This window comes from Mustela erminea, chromosome 4 (assembly GCF_009829155.1).
Source record: "Mustela erminea isolate mMusErm1 chromosome 4, mMusErm1.Pri, whole genome shotgun sequence".
NCBI lineage: Eukaryota > Metazoa > Chordata > Mammalia > Carnivora > Mustelidae > Mustela > Mustela erminea.
In genome coordinates, this window is record NC_045617.1 from 52860939 (window position 1) to 52880372 (window position 19434).

Below are 19434 nucleotides of genomic sequence, written 5' to 3' on the forward strand. Positions count from 1 at the left end.
CTGATACCAAGTAGCAATGAGCATAACCTAATAGGAACAATGGGTCCTTGGAGAAATGAATGACTATAAAACTGAGACAAAGAAAATACAAAGAAGTCTAGACCATCTGGTTACATCAAAAATTAAGGGCAGTACTCAAAGAATGATGTGGATGTGTCAAAAAGAAAAAGGAGACAGCTTAAATAACTTCCCAGGGGACAAGACTGTAACAATTTAAGCATCAAAATAATAACAGAGACAGAATGTAACTTTTTTGAGTAAGAATCCATGTTGTGTCAACTACACTTCAATTAAAAAAAAAAAAAGGAATCTATACATCTGTGCTGATATAAAGGAATACATTAAGTAAAGATAAAATAAGAAAACCCTCTACCTTATAGTAGCTCATCCTTAATTCATGAGCTACTGGTAGAATATCTTATCTTACACTAATTCACCTTATTAATAAATAAGAAATACCCACTAATTAACTTTACAGTGGACAAATCTAGGAAAGTACATCTTAAGATAAAAGTTATAAATGTGAAAAATCAACATTGTATGCATTCTGATACGATGTAATGGTAAGATTACAGAATCACTTCAGAGAATTCCTGAAAAATGGATGAAGAAATCATGAAGAAACATCATACTTTCCATAATATCAAGGTGATGAAATACATGGAAAGACTAAGGAATTATTTCCAGATTAAGGAAGACTAAAGATCATACAATTAAATATAACACAATCCTGAACCGGATCCTGTTGTGAAAAAGGACATTAATTAGGTGAAATTTGAATGGGGTTTGTGGATAAGACAGTAATTTTGGATCTATGTTAACCTAAAAATTTTGACAGTTGCACTATGATTAGGTAAGAAAATGCCTCCTCTCTACCCCCTGCCTTTTTTAAGGAAACATGCACTAAAGTATTAAGTGTTAAATGGGTATCATGTCTGTTACTTATACCCAAATGGAGCAGAAACATACATACACACACACACACACACACACACACACACACACACACACCCCCACACCACACCACACCACACCACACCACACCACACCACACGACAGAGGTAAGGGGGAAGGAAGGCAGGGAAAGCAATATATCAGATGTGGAAAACTGGAGAATCTAATAGAAGAGTATATGGACAGTCTTTTTGTTATTTCTTCAATTTTTTGTAAATTTTAAATTATTTCCAAATATTTCTGGTTGAGAGCTATTATTTGAAGTATGTTGCAGGAAGGCAATGATCAATTGTTTTCAGAAGACAGGTATTCTACATTTTGGATAGTGAAAAAAAATGACATAACGAAGGCAGAAAAGTTTGCTTAAATAACTTTTCTAGGTCTTCTCTAGTCCTTTTAAGAAAAGATCACCTATAATTTAGTAAGTACTAAAAGTAATATTGATAAAAATATCAAATGATTAACAAGAGTAATTTCTCCACCCACCTCTAAATCAGTTAAACATTTTTTTGAAGCAGGAGACAGAGCAGGTGGAGACTGATATGTGCTACTGTGACGTTTCTGTGGCACCTTCCTTTTAATTTCAGACTCCAGGTGTGATTCAGACTCTTCAGCTTTCTTCATTACACGATCTAAAGGAAGGAGGAAAAAACAAAAGTACTGAAATCAAATTTAATAAATTCCTCATGATCTTTGCTTATAAACAATGCTAATTTATATTATAAAATTCTTACGTTTTGGTTAAAATAATATTTCACAATGTATATAATGAAGAATAACCAAAACTAGGAAACAAGGAGAGATGGCTGAGTTAGAGGCTCTGGAACTCACTTCTTCCCTCAGGCACCAAGACAACAACTACATACAATACAACTCACTCTGAAAACGACTTTAAGATTACCAGAACAGATCTTCCACAGTTTAAAAAAAAAAATAAAGGAAAAGGCACATTGAAAAGGAAGGGTATGAGGGCCAACAGTGCAGTCTGGAACAAAATCCCCCACAGGCAACCCCAAAGTGGGTGGGATATTAGTTCTCATTGAGGAGTGAGGGGATCAAGTTAGGCACCCTAACTCTGGGAATCCAACCAAGAAGACAAGCCACCATAACACCTAGCTTTGAAAATCAGCAAGGATTAACTCCAAGAACTTCGAAAATCAGTAGGCCTTAACTCTGTGAAAACTGGTGGACTGTAAGTAAAAAAGACTCTGCTCTTAAAGAGCTAGTGCATTATATCACTTAGCACTTTGAAAAGTACCTGGGTTATACATGAAAGAGATTCACTGACAAAGTTCAGGGCAGGTATGGAAGGAACAGGGATATATAGGAGGTTTCTCCAAAAATAAAAATACTGGAAAACACCATTTTTCTTGTGCTTCAGTCTAGCTTGACCAGACACTTGGAGGTGCCAGTTATAATACTATCTATCTTACTATAGTGCACTGCTTACTCCTCCCCAGCATTTGCCTGTGGATCCACCCTGACTCAAGCAGCCAAACCCCATGTGTGCCTCCAAAGCACCTGCCACAACACCCCACCCAGTGAGCAACCCCAGTGAGCACTGTCAGGGACAGTGCCTCTCCTACAAGCAGACTCACAGCAGTTGCAGCTGTACCTCTCAGCCAGGTGTGCCAAGAGCTAACCCTACCCATCAGCAAGGCCACCACAGCCACAGCCAGACCTCTCAGCCAGCCCTGCTCACCAGTATACCCACAAAAGTCATGGCTTTGTCACAACAGGAAGGTGTACACACAACCTATACAGGGGATACCCCTGGAGGACCCGTTTCTAGTGACTGGGGTTAATGTGCTACCCAACCTCATAGGATGCCTTCTATATAATACCACTGCTTTCAAGATCAGAGAAGTAGGTGACCTACCCAATACAAAGAAACAAACAGAGAGTCAGAAAAATGAGAACACAGTGAGATATGTTCCAAACAAAAGAAGTAAGACAAAACCTCAGAAAAAGAACTAAATGAAATGGAGATACATAATTTGCCCAATGAAGAATTCAAAGTAGTGGTCATAAAGAGGCTCACTGGACATGAAAGAAGAGCAGATGAACCAAACAACAACTCTGACATAGAGATAAAAAATTTAAAAAGAGCCAATCAGAGCTGAAGAATACAAGAGTCGAAATTAAAAATACATTAGAGGGAATCAACATCAGATTAGAGAATGCAGGAGAATGGATGAACAATCTGGAAGATATGATAATGCAAACTACCCAAGCTGAACAGTAAAACAAACAAACAAAAAAGGACAGGTTAAGAAATCCCTGGGACAACATCAAGTATATTAACATCAAGTATAATTAACATTCATATTATAGGGGTCCCAAGGAAGGAAGAAAAAGGGGCAGATAATTTAATTAAAGAAATAATGACTGAAAACCTCCCTAACTTAGGGAAGGAAACAGATATCCAGGTAAAGAAGCAGAGAGAGAGAGAGAACCCCAAACAAGTTGAAGCCAGAGAGGTCCATACCAAAACAGATAATAAGATCTCAAAGATTAAAGATAAAGTGAAAATCTTAAAAACAGCAGGAGAAAAAACAAATAGTTACGTAAGAGGGAAACCACATTAAGGCTACCAGCTGATTTTTCAGCAGAAACTTTGCTGACCAGAAGGGAGTAGTACGATTATATTCGAAGTGATGAAAGGGAAAAACCCACAACCAAGAATACTTTACTAGGTAAGCTACACGTTCAGAATTAAAGGAAAGCTAAAGAGTTTCCAAGACAAACACAAGTTAAAGAAGTTCAACATCACTGAACTACCTTACAAGAAACATTAAGGGGACTTCTTTTTTTTTAAGATTTATTTTTATTATTTATTGAGAGACAGAGAGAGAGAGAGAGAGAGAGAAAATGTGTGAGAGTGAGTGCAAACAGGGAGGGGCAGAAGGAATGGGAGAAGCAGGTTCCTCATTGAGCAGGGAGCCCAATGCAGGGCTTGATCCCAGGACCATGGAATCAAGACCTGAGCTGAAGGCAAACTCTTAACCCACTGAGCCACCCAGGTACCCCAGGACTATAAAAGCTTGTGCACAGCAAATGAAACCATCAAGAAAATGAATAGAAAAAAGAATAGAAGAAGATAGAAAATGAATAGAAGAAGATATCTGTAATAATATTATTTGATAGGGGATTAATATCCAAAACATATAAAGAACTCATACAACTCAAAATCAAAAAGACAAATAATCCAGATAAAAAATTAGCAGAGGATCTGAAAAGACATTTTTCCAAAGACAAACACATGAGAAGATGAATCAACATTACTAATAATCAGGAAAATGCAAATCAAAACCATGATGAGATAGCACCTCACATGCCAGTTAGAATGGCTAATCAAAAAGACAAGAAATAGGAAGTGTTGATGAAGATGTGGAGGAAAGGGAATCCTTGCTCCCTATGAATGGGAATATAAACTGGTATAGCCCCTATGAAAAACAGTATGGAGGTTCCTCAAAAAATTAAAAAGAAGAAATACCACAAGACCCAGTAATTCCACTACTGGGTATTTACCCAAAGAATTATTTTTAAAATTGAATTTGAAATGATTTATCCACTACTATGTTTACAAAAACACACATACACACACACAAAAAGGAAATTTTGCCATTCAGTGACAATACAGACCTAGAGGATATAGTGCTAAGCAAAATAAATCAAACAGAAAGACTTCATAATTTCACTTACGTGTGGAATCTAAAAAAAAAATCAAACAAACAAACAAACAGCAGAAACAGACTCATAAACTGATGGTGGCCAAGAGGGGCAAGGGAGGGCAAAATGAGTCAAAAGAACTAGGGATACAGGCTTCCAGTTATGGAATGAATAAATCACAAGGATAAAAGGCAAAGCATAAGAAACAGTCAATGTAACTTTAATTGTGTTGTATGGTGGACAGATGGTAGATACACTTGCGGTGAGCACAGCATAATTTACAGAGTTGTCGAAATCACTACGTTGTACACCTGAAACTATTGTGATATTTTATGTCAACCATACTTCAGTAAAAATACTATTAATAAAAGAATAACCAGAACTTTACGTTGCAACCCTGTTCTGGTAGCTCTACTCTACTTTTCATTTCTCACCAGATCTCCTCACACACTAGACCACTTTTGTCAAGAGTACCAATATTCTCCTCAGGCTATTCTGTTACTAAGGCAGTAGAAGTACTTTTCACGGGCGCCTGGGTGGCTCCGTGGGTTAAGCTGCTGCCTTCGGCTCAGGTCATGATCTCAGGGTCCTGGGATCGAGTCCCGCATCGGGTTCTCTGCTCCGCGGGGAGCCTGCTTCCTCCTCTCTCTCTCTCTGCCTGCCTCTCTGCCTACTTGTGATCTCTCTGTGTCAAATGAATAAATAAAATCTTTAAAAAAAAAAAAAAAAGAAGTACTTTTCACACTGAATCAATCAACGGAATCAATCTCTCTCTGTCTCTCTGTCTCTCTCTCTCTCTCTCTCACACACACACACACACACACACACACACACACACACAATTTTTTGTAAGTTAGTTATTCTTCTTAGATTAGTAATGAAAGGGGTATGTGAATGGCTCTGTAGGATAAGCATCCAACTCTTATTAGTTTTGGCTCAGGTCATGATCTCAGGATCGTGAAATTGAGCCCTGTGACAAACTCTCCCTTTGCCTATCCTTCCCTAAAATAAAAAATAATAATAATTAGTAATGAGAAAAAATTTTAATTCAAACACTGGCTACAACTGTTTAGATGAAGGAAACTAAACTAATGGTTTTTTATGTTCAAGAAATACAAAAGGATTTTCCTCATTACTTTTCAATGTAAATTTAATTTTCATTAGGGATATAATTAGAATTTTTAAGTGAGCAACAAAAACGGGACAGTATTTATTACAATCTGATTTTATCAGTAAAGATTTAAGTATGCAAGAAGATAATGTATGTTCCTAAAACATGTTAATGAATCTACAAATCAAAATGTTCTACCTGCATAATCCCAAATTTGTTAAATATTTCCATATTCCTATCTTCAATATCCTATCTTTTAATTTTTTTTAAATAAGATTACCTGCACATAGAAATCAACATTATGTAATATTTGAGTTTGATATACAATACTGTGTTAAGAAGACTATATCATTATTCTTGTTATTATAATCACATAGAGTTGCACTAAGTGCATTGTACTTTCTCAGCCTTTGGCTGTTCAAACACCTTTACTTTCCTGGACATCAAAGCTGAAATCTAAGTAACAGTTGACTTCTCCTTGTGCCTCCTTCCTCACATTCAAGGAATTCTACTAACAGCTCTTAAATTCTTTCTTCCTCTCGAACATCACTGCCACTACATTTCAGATACTTAGCTCTTGCCAAATTGATTTTCCTCCCTCCAAATGAGCTTGGTTTAAATCCTTTCCCACTACTGCCAAAGTGATCTAAAAAAAAAATATGACTATCATTCTAATGTTTAAAATAGCTCAATGAATCTAGTAACTAGGGAAAAAATTCAGAACCAAAGCTCTTCACACAGCATGTTTGTGCTGATGTTCCAGTCTTCCAAACAAACTGTACTTCAAAGGGATGTATTTTTCCAGTGTTTTTCCTTTCATCCTCTTACATATATTGCTATTGTCTCCACAAGTAAAGCCCTCCCTATTTATCTAAGTAAATTCAAACTATTCTTTGTTAAGCTATGTCTGCCTCACGCTAAGCATGCATAAGCAGTGTTTGGAGCTTCCACAGTATTTTATCTGTACTTCTATTAGCACCTCATTTTATTTACTGTTATTATTTGTACTGATCTGTTTCACCCCATTATACAGTCAGCTCTGAAAGAGCAGAAGTCATGTTTTAGCCATGTATTTTCCCAGTGTCTAGAAACTGCACAAGCTAATAATGGCTCGAAAAATGTTTACTGGATTAATGAATCACATTACAAAAGACAAAACCATATGACACACTTTAAAAAGATAAAATTAGGGGCGCCTGGGTGGCTCAGTGGGTTAAAGCCTCTGCCTTCAGCCCAGGTCATGATCTCAGGGTCCTGGGATGGAGCCCCGCATTGGGCTCTCTGCTCGGCAGGAAGCCTGCTTCCCGCCCCCCGCCCCCCCCCCCGCCTGCCTTTCTGCCTACTTGTGATCTCTGTCTGTCAAATAAATAAAATCTTAAAAAAAAAAAAAAAAAAGGATGAAATTACATGGGTGAAAAGAATGCTGTTATTATGTAATCTCTGAAAATGCGTTAACTTCGCCACACAGAAATACTGATTCATTCGCACATCTAGAAACATAGACTTAGCCTCCAGACAATGAAGAGAAACTAAAAGCTTCTCTAATATCTGAGGTTACAGAGAAGCTACTCTAGTCCAGAGCAGCCAAGTTTTAGTTATCACTCCTATGAAGATTAAATTACTTTGTTAGACTTAGACATAAAAAGCAGTTTCCATACAATGAGTATTAAAGAGGGATAAGAAGAAAACAGAATGTTCACCCAAGACCACAAGAACACCAAGATTAGGACATTTCTTGTTGGACTTTCTAGCCAACATCTTTTTACTTATTTTTTATTTTTTAAAATATTTTATTTATTTGAGAGAGAGAGACAGAGACAGAATGAGCCTGCTGGCAGGGAGGACAGTGGGGAAGGGAGAAGCAGACTCTCCACTGAGCAGGGAGCCCAAAACAGGCTTGATCCCAGGACCCTGAGATAATGACGTGAGCTGAAGTCAGATGCCTAACTGAATGAGCCACCCAGCTGTCCCTCAACATCTTTTTAATATACCATACTATCTCCAGCTAAGCAAAAAAGGTGAGCATATGCGAGCTATTATGGCATAAGTACAAGTAATTAATGGGTTGAATACAGAGAATAAATTTTTAATCTAATTTTAAAAAAGGTCCTTCATAAAAAGAAATGTTCATGTCAGCTTTATTCATAATAGTCAAAAACTGGAAACAACCCAGGGGTCTAATATCAGGAGAATGAATAAACAAATTGGTACATTTGTATAATGGAATACTAAAAACGAACAAACTACAAATGCATGCAACAACACAGTTCAATCCCTCCAAAACTATCCTGAATGAAAAAAGTCTTACATAAAAGAGTTCATAATGTATTATTCCACTTATATGAAGTTCTAGAACAGGTAAAAATTAGTCTATGCAGGGAAAAATCAGAACAATGACTACCTTTGACAGGGCAGGAATGAAGACTAACTGGGAAGGAAGATGAAAGAACTTTCTGAGGTGATGATACTATCTTATTATGTACTTACAGGAATTTGAGTTAGAAAGGTTTGTGTACTTGTTAAAATTTATTAAACTGTATACTTAAGATCTGTGCATTTCACTGTATATAAAATTTTTATTTCAAAGAAGAAAACTATGAACAAATCTTGAACTGTAAATAATGATATACCTGAAGTGTTTAGAAGTAAAGTGTACTGGTGTCTGCAATTTACTCAACTGCAGTTTACTCTAAAATGCATAAAAAGATAAATTCATATACAAATAAATGTAATAAGGCAACCATAAAAAAGTGTTAATTGTAGAATCTATGTGGTAGAAACATGTGTATTTACCATAAAAGTCTTTCAACTTTTCTGATGTTTGAAAATTTTAATAATAGAAGCTGGAGGTAGAGTGGGGCAAGGAAGGTCCTTAACTTTCTTGTTTGACAATTAATTGTGATATTACTAATACACTGGAAAATATAAACCTCAAGGATAGTAACAGAATACAAAACAACTATCTTTATTCTCGTTATACATTTGCTGATTTTTAAAAAAGATTTTATTTATTTATTTGACAGAAAGAGAGAGAGACAGAGCACAAGCAAAGGGAGCAAAAGGCAGAGGGAGAAACAGGCTTCCCATTGAGCAAGGAGCCCAATGTGGAGCTCAATCCCAGGACCCTGGGATCATGACGCTTAACTGAATGAGCCACCCAGGTGCTCCTACATATTTGCTTTTAAATTATTTTTACAGTCTTTCAAAAGATAAAGACAAACCAGAACAGTTAGTTTTCTCCATCAAATAGCAGCCACCATGATTGATTTTCAATGTAAAATAAAACTAGTCATGTATTATGTTCTCGTTACAGCCTCCTTAAAGAAAAAAATCACTTGTGGCTATGCTAAATAAGTGATAAACAGGCAAAGCCACAACAGACAGACATGAAAAAAAGAAGAAATTCAAATGGCCATTGTAATGCCTCACCAATAATGAAGGAAATGTGGAAAAACAAATACTATTTCCCTATCAGACTAGCAATGCCTAAATGATAATAGCTAATGCTGCTGGAAGAGAATGAAAAAACAGACATACTCAAATGCTGTTTGTTGGAAGCTGACACACCCTTTTAAAAAAGGCCATCAGGCAGTAACGTATCATAAATCTTATAAATTATGTCCCTATAACTTTATTACTAGGGATTTAATCTAAGGAAATAATAGATCCAATACACAAGATATATATCCTAGATTATTATTCATAATATATACTATCAAACCATTGAAAACAACCTACATTATGGTATGTAAATACAATGGTCACTATTCATTAAAAAATAATTACAGAGACTTGGATACATTAACTTGTAAACAAGTCCCCCTAAAGTAAACTCATCCATTTGATTCTTAAACTTCTTTTGATTTTGTTTCCAATGCTGGTTTTCCTCTGATATCTAATATCTTTTTTAAATTTTATTTTAAAGATTTTATTTACTTACTTGACAGAGAGAGATCACAAGGAGGCAGAGAGGCAGGCAGGGAGAGAGGGGAAGCAGTCTCCCCGATGAGCAGAGAGCTCGATGGTGGGACTCAATCCCAGGACCCTGAGACCATAACCTGAGCCAAAGGCAGACACGCAACCCACTGAGCCACCCAGGTACCCCGATATTCCATTATCTTTTTTTCTTTTTTTAAGATTTTATTTATTTGGCAGACGGAGATCACAAGTAGACAGAGAGGCAGGCAGAGAGAGAGAGGAGGAAGCAGGCTCCCCACCAAGCAGAGAGCCCAATGCGGGGCTCAATCCCAGGACCCTGGGATCATGACCTGAGTCAAAGGCAGAGGCCTTTACCCCACTAGCCACCCAGGTGCCCCATATCTTTTAATAAGAGTATAGAAACCAGATTTAATATCACAACAAAGTCAAAAGGCAAGTTATAGAACAGTATATATATATATATATATATATATAGCATGAATGCTTAAAAAAAAAAAGAATGGATATGCACAGAAAAAACTTGGGAAGTTATATATTAAAATGCTAATGAAATATATACAGATTGGTTAAGAATAAAGGTATATTTTTCTTTTGCACATGGATTAAATAGTATAAATCAGGTGATTAAAGTTGTAATCATAATGTATTTACAATAAGAATATAATTAAATGTTCAACATCGATCCATTCTCTGTGACGTGGATACAAAGAACAGTAGCAGAAAAGAAGAAAAATCTTAATTTATAGTTACATAGTTATTGTCAGTCTTTATATTTAGAAAAAATGCAAAAAGACCACCAAACAAATGAAGCAACAGAATATGTAGTTCTGACCAAAAATTATACTTAATAGTTTACAAGCTTTAAAAAACAAACTCCTAGAGAGGGGAACCTTCCTACACTGTTGGTGGGAATGCAAGGTGGTGCAACCACTCTAGAAAACAGCATGGAGGTTCCTCAAAAAGTTGAAAATAGAGCTACTGCACTACTGGGTATTTACCCTAAAGATACAAACGCAGTGATCCGAAGGGGAACGTGCACCTGAATGTTTATAGCAGCAATGTCAACAATAGCCAAACTATTGAAAGAACCTAGATGTCCATCAACAGATGAATGGTTCAAGAAGATGTGGTATATATATACAATGGAGTACTATGCAGCCACCACAAAATGAAATCTTGCCATTTGTGATGGTGTGGATGGAACTAGAGGGTATTACGCTTAGCGAAATAAGTCAATTGGAGAAAGACAACTATCATAAGATCTCCCTGTTATGAGGAAGTGGAGATGCAACATGGGGGGCTTGGGGGAGTAGGAAAAGAATAAATCAAACAAGATGGGATCGGAAGGGAGACAAACCGTAAGTGACTCTTAATCTCACAAAATAAACTGAGGGTTGCTGGAGGGAGGGGGGTCGAGAGAGAGGGGTAGTCTTATGGACATTGGGGAGGGTATGTGCTATGGTGAGTGCTGTGAAGTGTGTAAACCTGGTGATTCACAGACCTACATCCCTGGGGATAAAAATACATTATATGTTTATAAAACAAAAAACAAAAACTCCTAGCTACCAGGAAAACCCAGATTAAATTATTAGTTAATTAAACCCAGTTTAAATTATTAGATTTTTTAAATGAACTAACAGTGCTACGGTTTAAGCAAGAAAAGGCCTGGAACAAACAAGACACACAGATTAAGAATCACTATTCTAGTTAATAAAAATCAATTTGATGTGACGTATTTTCCATAAATATTATTTGCCTTTATTTTTTTACTAGTATGAGTATATTAAAAGATTATTTCAGTGAAAATAAGAATTTCTATGCACAACTATTTTCCAACTTATTTTATTAACAAAATTTATCAGGTATGGTCTCTTTTTAATTCAGTCGTTGCCTAATATATTCTAAATTTTAGGATCATAACCATTTAAAACTATATCATACAAGATTACAATACAGTTCAATAAAACAATTTTGAAGCTATTATAACCCATCTATAGTAAATATGTGGACCCTGAATTTAATGAAAATGCTAATTTAAAAAAAGATTTCACACTGTAATCTCATTGTGCAACTATTCCCTGATAATTTTAGGTCACAATAAAGTAAGATTTCATATCAGTTATAAGAAAGGCTTTTCTACATATAGCTATATACTTGGGAATATTCTAAAACAAGTGTGTGTCTCTTTTACCTTTCATACAACTATTCAAAACCCTTCACAGGTATTAACAACTAAAACTGTACACTTACCAACACCTTGAGGCCGACTCAACCTTACAGAATTATTTTCAAATTTTTGGACATGAGGAGGGTATTCTTTCCTAAAAAAGGAAATTTAGAGATTTAATAGAAAAAATATTTTCAAAACAAAAAGGCTGAGGGAATACTTACAATATGTTTACTAAAGGCAAACCATAACTTCTTTGCCATATAAAAAAAGTGATACTATAAAATAATAAAACTATATAATACAAATATAGTAAAGCTTAATACACTGTAAGGACCCTAAGAACAGTGACTACATTTTATTTAGTCTTAATCTGTCAAAGCCCATAGCAAGCAGACTTTCAAATAAATAGTTAATACTAAGAAAATCCAAATTATTGTCCTTTCAAAGTAGTCACCAAAGCTATATGGTGCACAAAACTTTAGTTTCCTTTTGGAACTGCCTTCATAATCAATTTTTAAAAACCACATTAAAAAAAGAACATGTAATACTTCATTGTCACATGTTTTCTGAATTAAAAAATCAGCTTAATCATACCCAATTTGCCCAATTTTACTGTAAATGCTTATAGCTGTTTAAAAACAAATCAGTGAATTAAAAATAAAATCAGTGACTAAAGGGAATAAATGGTGATTAAGATACTAGTCTTGAGGAAAATTTCAAAATCAGTATAAAAAATGTTATGTACAAAACCAGCAATTCTGGAACAAGTATTTTAGTCTTACACTATGAATACCTTATGGAGATGTAATTATACCTTAAAAAAATACATTAAATTATATTGTCAGACTTCATATACAATTTTCAGGATTTTGAAAATAATCCTTAGTAAATAAAGATTCTAAAACAGCACATAAGTCCAAATATACACTAATTTGGGGGTAAATTAAAAAAAAACTATAGCTAGTTATGTGATAAAACTATTAAAGATTTATAAAAAGTGCAACAGACCATGGAGCTATAATAGCTACTTTTCCACCCTAAATAAAAAATTTCTTAAAATATTCCCATTTTACTTAGCCAGAGAATTAAAAATAAGAGGCTACACTATTATTTATAAATTCATTCACTCTAGTGATCAATACCAATCAGAGCATATAAGTAAACAAAAATCCTAAAGAAATTTTTCCTGAAAGATTTCATACTCTTATGTTGTAAAAGTTAAAACACCTAAATTAAAAACAAAATAGAATGACATAAAGAGAAAATAGCAAGAGTACTGATAGTAGTGCATCTGTAATAGCAGTTAGCAGATCGTAAGCATCATGTGCCAGGTACTGTTCTAAGGGCTTTATATCTATTAAGTACTTTAATCCTCAAAATTACCTTATAAATTATATTATTATTAATAGCACTTTATAGATGAGACTGAGGTACAATACAGTTAGTTAACTTGCCTATGCTCACATAACTATTAAATAGCAATGCCAGAATCTGAAAGCTGGCAAACTGCATCAATACTATGAGTAATAGAATTTTCATGATTATTGAGCAGCATTATTTGTACAACTGGGCAATTTCTACTCTGACAGAATTTTAAGATTCATGAAGATATGAGTTTTAAGGATGAGAATTTGCTTTGAGATAGTAGTAGTACTAGCACTTATGAAGGAGGTAGGTATTCAGCTAATTATACTAAACTTAAAATAAAACTCATGTTTTTGTATGTCATATACTTTCACACTAAGAGGATATAATATAGTCTTATCTTTAACTCAAACAATTGGCTTTTTAATCTCTAATTTTTATAACTCTTCAGTTTGGAAAAATAAAGATACCAACTTTAAAATGCAACAGAGGCAATGAATTCAAAGCAAAATATGATGATACTAGCATGGTCAACTCCAAAAACTATTTTTAAAATAGTGGCTAATACAAATAGCATACATTCTTAAATACTAAGGATTATCAATACAGAAAATAATTATTTGACAGAAAACGGGCACAAAAATCTGAAAATACCGGTATTTTGGTTTTTTTTAGTTTGAACCTACTTGATTATTTATTCTGGGGTATGCTATAAATACAGGTTTATTCACGAATACCTGACATAAATCACCTGACACAACCAAACATACACATGCATGGACTGGTGAAAATGCTGCATTAAATGCACTGTATTCTTTGCTATCTGACAGTGCCCTAAACCATGCCTTGCTAATGGGGAACAAACACCACACGGAATGTATCATATAATAACCTTGACTACCACATATTATAATGAAAGGTTAATAAACTATTCTGTATATTGGCCAACATTTCCAGGTCTTATGGCCACAACATAATGAATATTTCCCTATATAAACAGAGAAACTTAATTTTCTTTGTAATGAATAAATTACAGAAATAAAAGTATACCTTCAAATTTAATACACAAATACAAGAATTTCAGGATGAAAGTATTACTGGTAAGAAAATTTTTGAAAACTTTCCAGCCATAAACTATCTTGTATTCTTTAAAATATATTATTTTTAAAAAATTGTTAGGTTATCAAAAACCAAGTTTTATGTTACTTTCTTGGCTTGAGGGCTTCATCACTCTACAGATACAAAAATTTCAAACTCCAAATAGCTCAAACCTAGGATTTCTCAGTGGGTATTTTTCTCACTTTTAAGCAAGCAGCACAGAAACTTCACTGTCATGTTATCTACAAGGTGGGGATTTTTTTGCTTTAAGGGTTTGCGTTTTGTGTAGAAGTTGAAACAAAAACAAAAGCAAACAAAAAAACCCCTCACCTCAAGGACCCAACACTTTGTAAGCAGCATAAAACAATTGAAAAGCTTTCCTCCTCCTGTGCAGAATTCTTCAAATAACCTCAAAATGCTCTGCATATTAAGGGCTAGAGAGCCCTCAGCCCTGAAAGTTTTCTTTTAAATAAGCTTAATTTTGTAATAATTTTACATATCCAGAAGATTTGAAAAGACAATTGAGAATTATATCCCTCATCCAGTTTCTCCTAATGTTAGTGCCTTCATCATCATACAAATGTCAAAAACAAACAAAAAAACCCCAACAATGGTACACTACTATTAAGTAAATCCCAAACTTTATTTGAATTTCACCAGCTGTTCCACTAATATCCTTTTTTTTGCTGTTCCAGAATCCAACCCAGGATCCACTGCATTTAGTTATATAGTTTCTTTAGCCTCCTGTCTCCCAGTCTTACCTGACCTTTCATGAACTTGGCATTTTGGAAGAGGATCGGCAGTTATTTTGTAGAATGCCCCTAAACCTGGGTCACTCTCATGTTTTCTCATTAGACCAAGGTTATAAATTTGGGGGAAGGAGGGCACCTGGGTGGCTCAGTCAGTTAAGCTTCTGCCTTCAGTAAAGGGCTCCCTGCTCAGTGAGGAGTCTGCTTCTTTCCCCTGTTTGTGTGCACTCATTCACACACACACACACACACATTCTCTCTCTTAAGTAAATAAATTAAATCTTAAAAAAAAAATTGAGGGTTAGGATATTGCAGAGTTTAAGTGTCCCTTCTCATCACACTGTATCGGGAGGTACATAATACCAGTATGATTTCACTGGTGATGTTATCTTGATCATTTGGCTAAGGTAGTGTTTGCCACGTTTCTCCACTCCAGAGTTACTATTTTTCCCTTTCTACACTCTATTTGTAAATAAACAAGTCAGTCCTGCACACAAAAGGGGTGGGTAGTTAAACTTCACTTCCTTAAGTGTGGAGTATCTACACAAATTATTCAGAATTCTGTAATAAAGAGCTGTGCATTTCCTTCAGTTCATTTTATGTAGCTTATAAAACCCTAGGATTGCTGAATAAATAAATGATTTTTTCAATCATTTTTACTAATATGACACATGGATATTTATTGTATATTTTAGGTTATAATCCAACTATTTTAGTTTTGGACTTTGGGAATCCTTTCAGTTGGTTCTTGTGTCCCCTGGATGTGACATCATTTTATTCTTTATTCTGGTAAAATATATATAGTGCAGTATTTACAGAAATATAGAATGCTTCATAATCTACCTGTAATCCTTATACAAGGTCCATTAAAATCTTCTCTGTAATGTTAAAATTTTAGTATATGGGCTTTTGAGGCAAGTATTCTTTTGTTTTTTGAGTACCTGGTTTCTAACACTAAGGGAGTTCATATTCATTCTGCGTTTTCCTTAAGCCAAACCAAAATCAGTCATTTCTCCATATTGCTTTTCTTAAGAGAGTGGTATTAGAAGACAGCATCTGGGTGCTGTGTTTTTGTTGTCTTGTTTTCTGCTGGTGGATTTTAATGATAGCTCATTTTATTAATCTTTCCATTGCTCTAACTGATCTAAAAAATGTATATTTCTATAAAATAAGTGTATTCATATTCAAATGTTAAAATTCATTATTCCAAACTCATGTTAAACTCATAAACCAGTCTAATTTTCCAAGAGATATATTTAAAATCTTCCACAGCTGTGTGTTAACCAAGAACTTCTTTCCCTAAATATTTTAGGGAAATTTTTATATATTTGTTATACTTTTATACATTATGCCTATTACAAAACATGCTCCTTTTTTCCCACTTAGTACTAACCCATAATTTCATCTTTTTGTTAAAATTATACTCATGCTTTGTTTGCATCTTTTGAGATACTAAACAACCTTTTTTTTGACCTTACAGAATGTTACTGTATCTCTGATTCTTTTAAACAACATAGTATAACTGGGTTTAATCCAACCAATTTATCTTTTATTAAATATATTCAACCTCACTATAATTACTGTAAAGACTGAAAGACCTTATGTTTTCCTTTCCTCTTTACTGTCTGTTGTATATAATTTTATTGTTTTCTCTTTTCCCCTATTTTTACTGGTTGCACAATTATTATTCACTTGTTTTCCTTCCCTAATTAACAGTTACCTTTCTTCTCAACCTTTATTCTGATTACATATTCCTGTTAACATCACATTATCAAGATTCCAGCCATTTCTTCAAGCAAGATCTCTTACTGCATCTCCAATAATCTGAGGTCTTTCAAATTCTATTACTTCTTGCCTTTCCAATTCTCCTCTCAGAAAAAGGGCCAAAGATTTCTTTTATTTCTGCCCTTCCACCTCCCTAACCCCTAGATTTTGCTGAGACAGTTTTGAATATTTAGTCACAGACTATTATCGATTTTCCTTTGCAGCACATCAGTATTTGTAAAGTGGAACATCCTTAGTCTTAACTGAATGCCACGGACTTAAGGTTTTATCGCACCAAATTATAAATCATATACAAAACACTATTTTTTAAAAACTCTAAAGATTTATCAGGTATTGACACTTCCCTATCTAAAATGCCCTGAAAGCTTCTAAGTGAGTATACTGATATAAAGTCTTACGAAGCCTTTAAGACCTAGGTCCTAGCTGACCTTGCCAAATCCACCTTGTAACATTTTCTCCTTTGTTCCCTAAACTCCAGCCACTGTGGTCCTTCTTTATATTCCTTGAACATGTTAATCTCATTCTTCCAATAGTATATTAGTACCATCTCTTTCCTATCTGGAAAGCCATCTATGTGATCATGGCATGGCTGACTGTTCAGCTGGTCCTTGTTAAATGTTAGCTTTGTAGTAAAAAGTTTCTGAGGGGCACCTAGGTGGCTTAGTAGGTTAGACCTCTGCTTTCAGCTCAGGTCATCATGCCAGGGTCCTGGGATTCAGCCCTGTGTCAGGCTCCCTGCACAGCATGGGAGCCTGCTTCTCTCTCTGCTTGCAGTCAAATAGGTAAATAATTTTTTTTTTAATTTACTTATTTATTTGACAGAGAAAGAGTATACAAGCAGGCAGAGCAACAGGCAGAGAGAGAGGGAGAAGCAGACGCCCCAGCAAGCAAGGATCCCAATGTGGGGCTCAATCCCAAGACCCTGAAATCATGACCAGAACTGAAGGCAGACACATAACTAAGCCACCGAGGTGCCCCAATAAACAAAATCTTAAAAAAAAAAAAAAAAAAAAAATTTAAGTTTCTCTGAAAATGCAATATAAAGAAACCATACCGACACTCTCTATAACATCACCCAATTGTGCTTCTTTACATAGAACTTACTATTTCAGGGTGCCTGGGTGGCTCAGTCAGTTAAGCAACTGTCTTTGGCTCAGGTCATGATCCCAGGGGCCTGGGACTGACTCTTTCATCAATCCCTACTCAGCAGGGAGTCTGCTTCTCCCTTTTTCTCCCGCCTCTCCCCCTGTGCTCATGCTTGCTCACTCACTCTCTCTAATAAAAAAGTAAAATCTGTTTGTTTGTTTGTTTGTTTTTAATTTTTTATTGTTTGTTTTTTTTAAAGAACCTATTATTCCATGTCTTACTTGTTCATTATCAGTCTTTGCCCATCAAAATGTAAGCCACAGGAGTGCAGGATCTTGTCTGTTTTGTTCACCACTGTACCCTTGTTCTCAGACTATAGCAAGCACTTGAAAAATACTTGGAATGAATAAACGTGTATATCTAAATCAAAGTGCATTTATCAGGTCAAATAACTGTACAAACATTGCTGTAAAAAGATGGTATTGTAATCAAAAATTGAACCACTACTCCCCATCATGCAGAAACTTAAAATACTCATTTTTTGGCCAAGGTATGAAGATCATAATTCAGTCATTTAAAGACACTGCAAACTTTTTTTGTATTTACTGACTGGACATCTTGGTTGGAAATGGGAAATACTAGGACTCTCTAGTTTGTTTACTCTTCCTGGTCTTTTTCTAAGGTTTCAATCACTGTTTTCTTTACACTATGTTTTATGTGGCAAGACAAGTTGTTCTTCTCATCCTCTATTTATTCTTCTTTTAAAAAAAAAAGTCTATTGCTGTTCTCAAATATGGCTGTACTCTGCTAAATAAACTTTAGGTTTGATTGGTCAAATTTAAAATAACAACAAAGTCACTGAAATTTTGATTAAAATTCCACTAAATTTACTTTAAGGAGCACTGGTAACTACCAACCAGAAACATAACATAGGCCTCAAAGTCTTAGATACACTTATAAAGGATTTATAAATTATTAACTTTATTACTGGGTATTTAATTTTTGTTGCTGCTGTGAATAAAATTTTAGTCTCTCGCTATACACGCCAACTGATCAGAGATGCGTGAAGGAAACAATTATTAACACTATTAGTCTTGTAGTCTATCATCCTGCTGCTCAACTTTATTATTTCTAAGGTTTTAGATCACTCTAATTCCAAAGAAGACAGTATTATATGAATATAATTTTATTTTCAGATTATCTTCAGACAGCAATTTATAATGTTACTATAAATTGGTACCACCTCTCTGTAAAACAACTCAGCAGTACTTCTGAAAAGTATTAAAAACATTTGTGACCTAATCTAAATAATCCTTTACCAGAGATTTAAGAGATTCATTTAGAAATTTATACACAAAGTTATTCATGAATGTATCACATATAACAATAATGAGCTAATGGGTAAATAAATTATGTATATCTGCAAGACAACCTACTATGCATTCATTAAAAATCATTTTTAGAAGTCAACTTAATGACAGTGAAAAAAGTTAGGACAAAATGTT

The 19434-nt window shown here is 34.7% G+C and overlaps 1 protein-coding gene and 1 pseudogene across 7 annotated transcripts in view; both read right to left on the reverse strand.

Moving 5' to 3' along the window:
• The window catches only part of SENP6 (SUMO specific peptidase 6), a 113570-nt gene that overhangs the window by 52147 nt on the left and 41989 nt on the right, over positions 1-19434 (reverse strand). For all 7 annotated transcript variants that reach the window (XM_032339250.1, XM_032339248.1, XM_032339247.1 and 4 more), the window contains 2 exons: positions 11927-11997; positions 1441-1586 (listed from right to left, as the gene is read on the reverse strand). In XM_032339250.1, coding sequence (XP_032195141.1) covers positions 1441-1586; positions 11927-11997 — 217 coding nt within the window. The remainder of the gene's footprint in view (positions 1-1440; positions 1587-11926; positions 11998-19434) is intronic.
• LOC116589602 lies at positions 15875-15975 on the reverse strand (annotated as a pseudogene).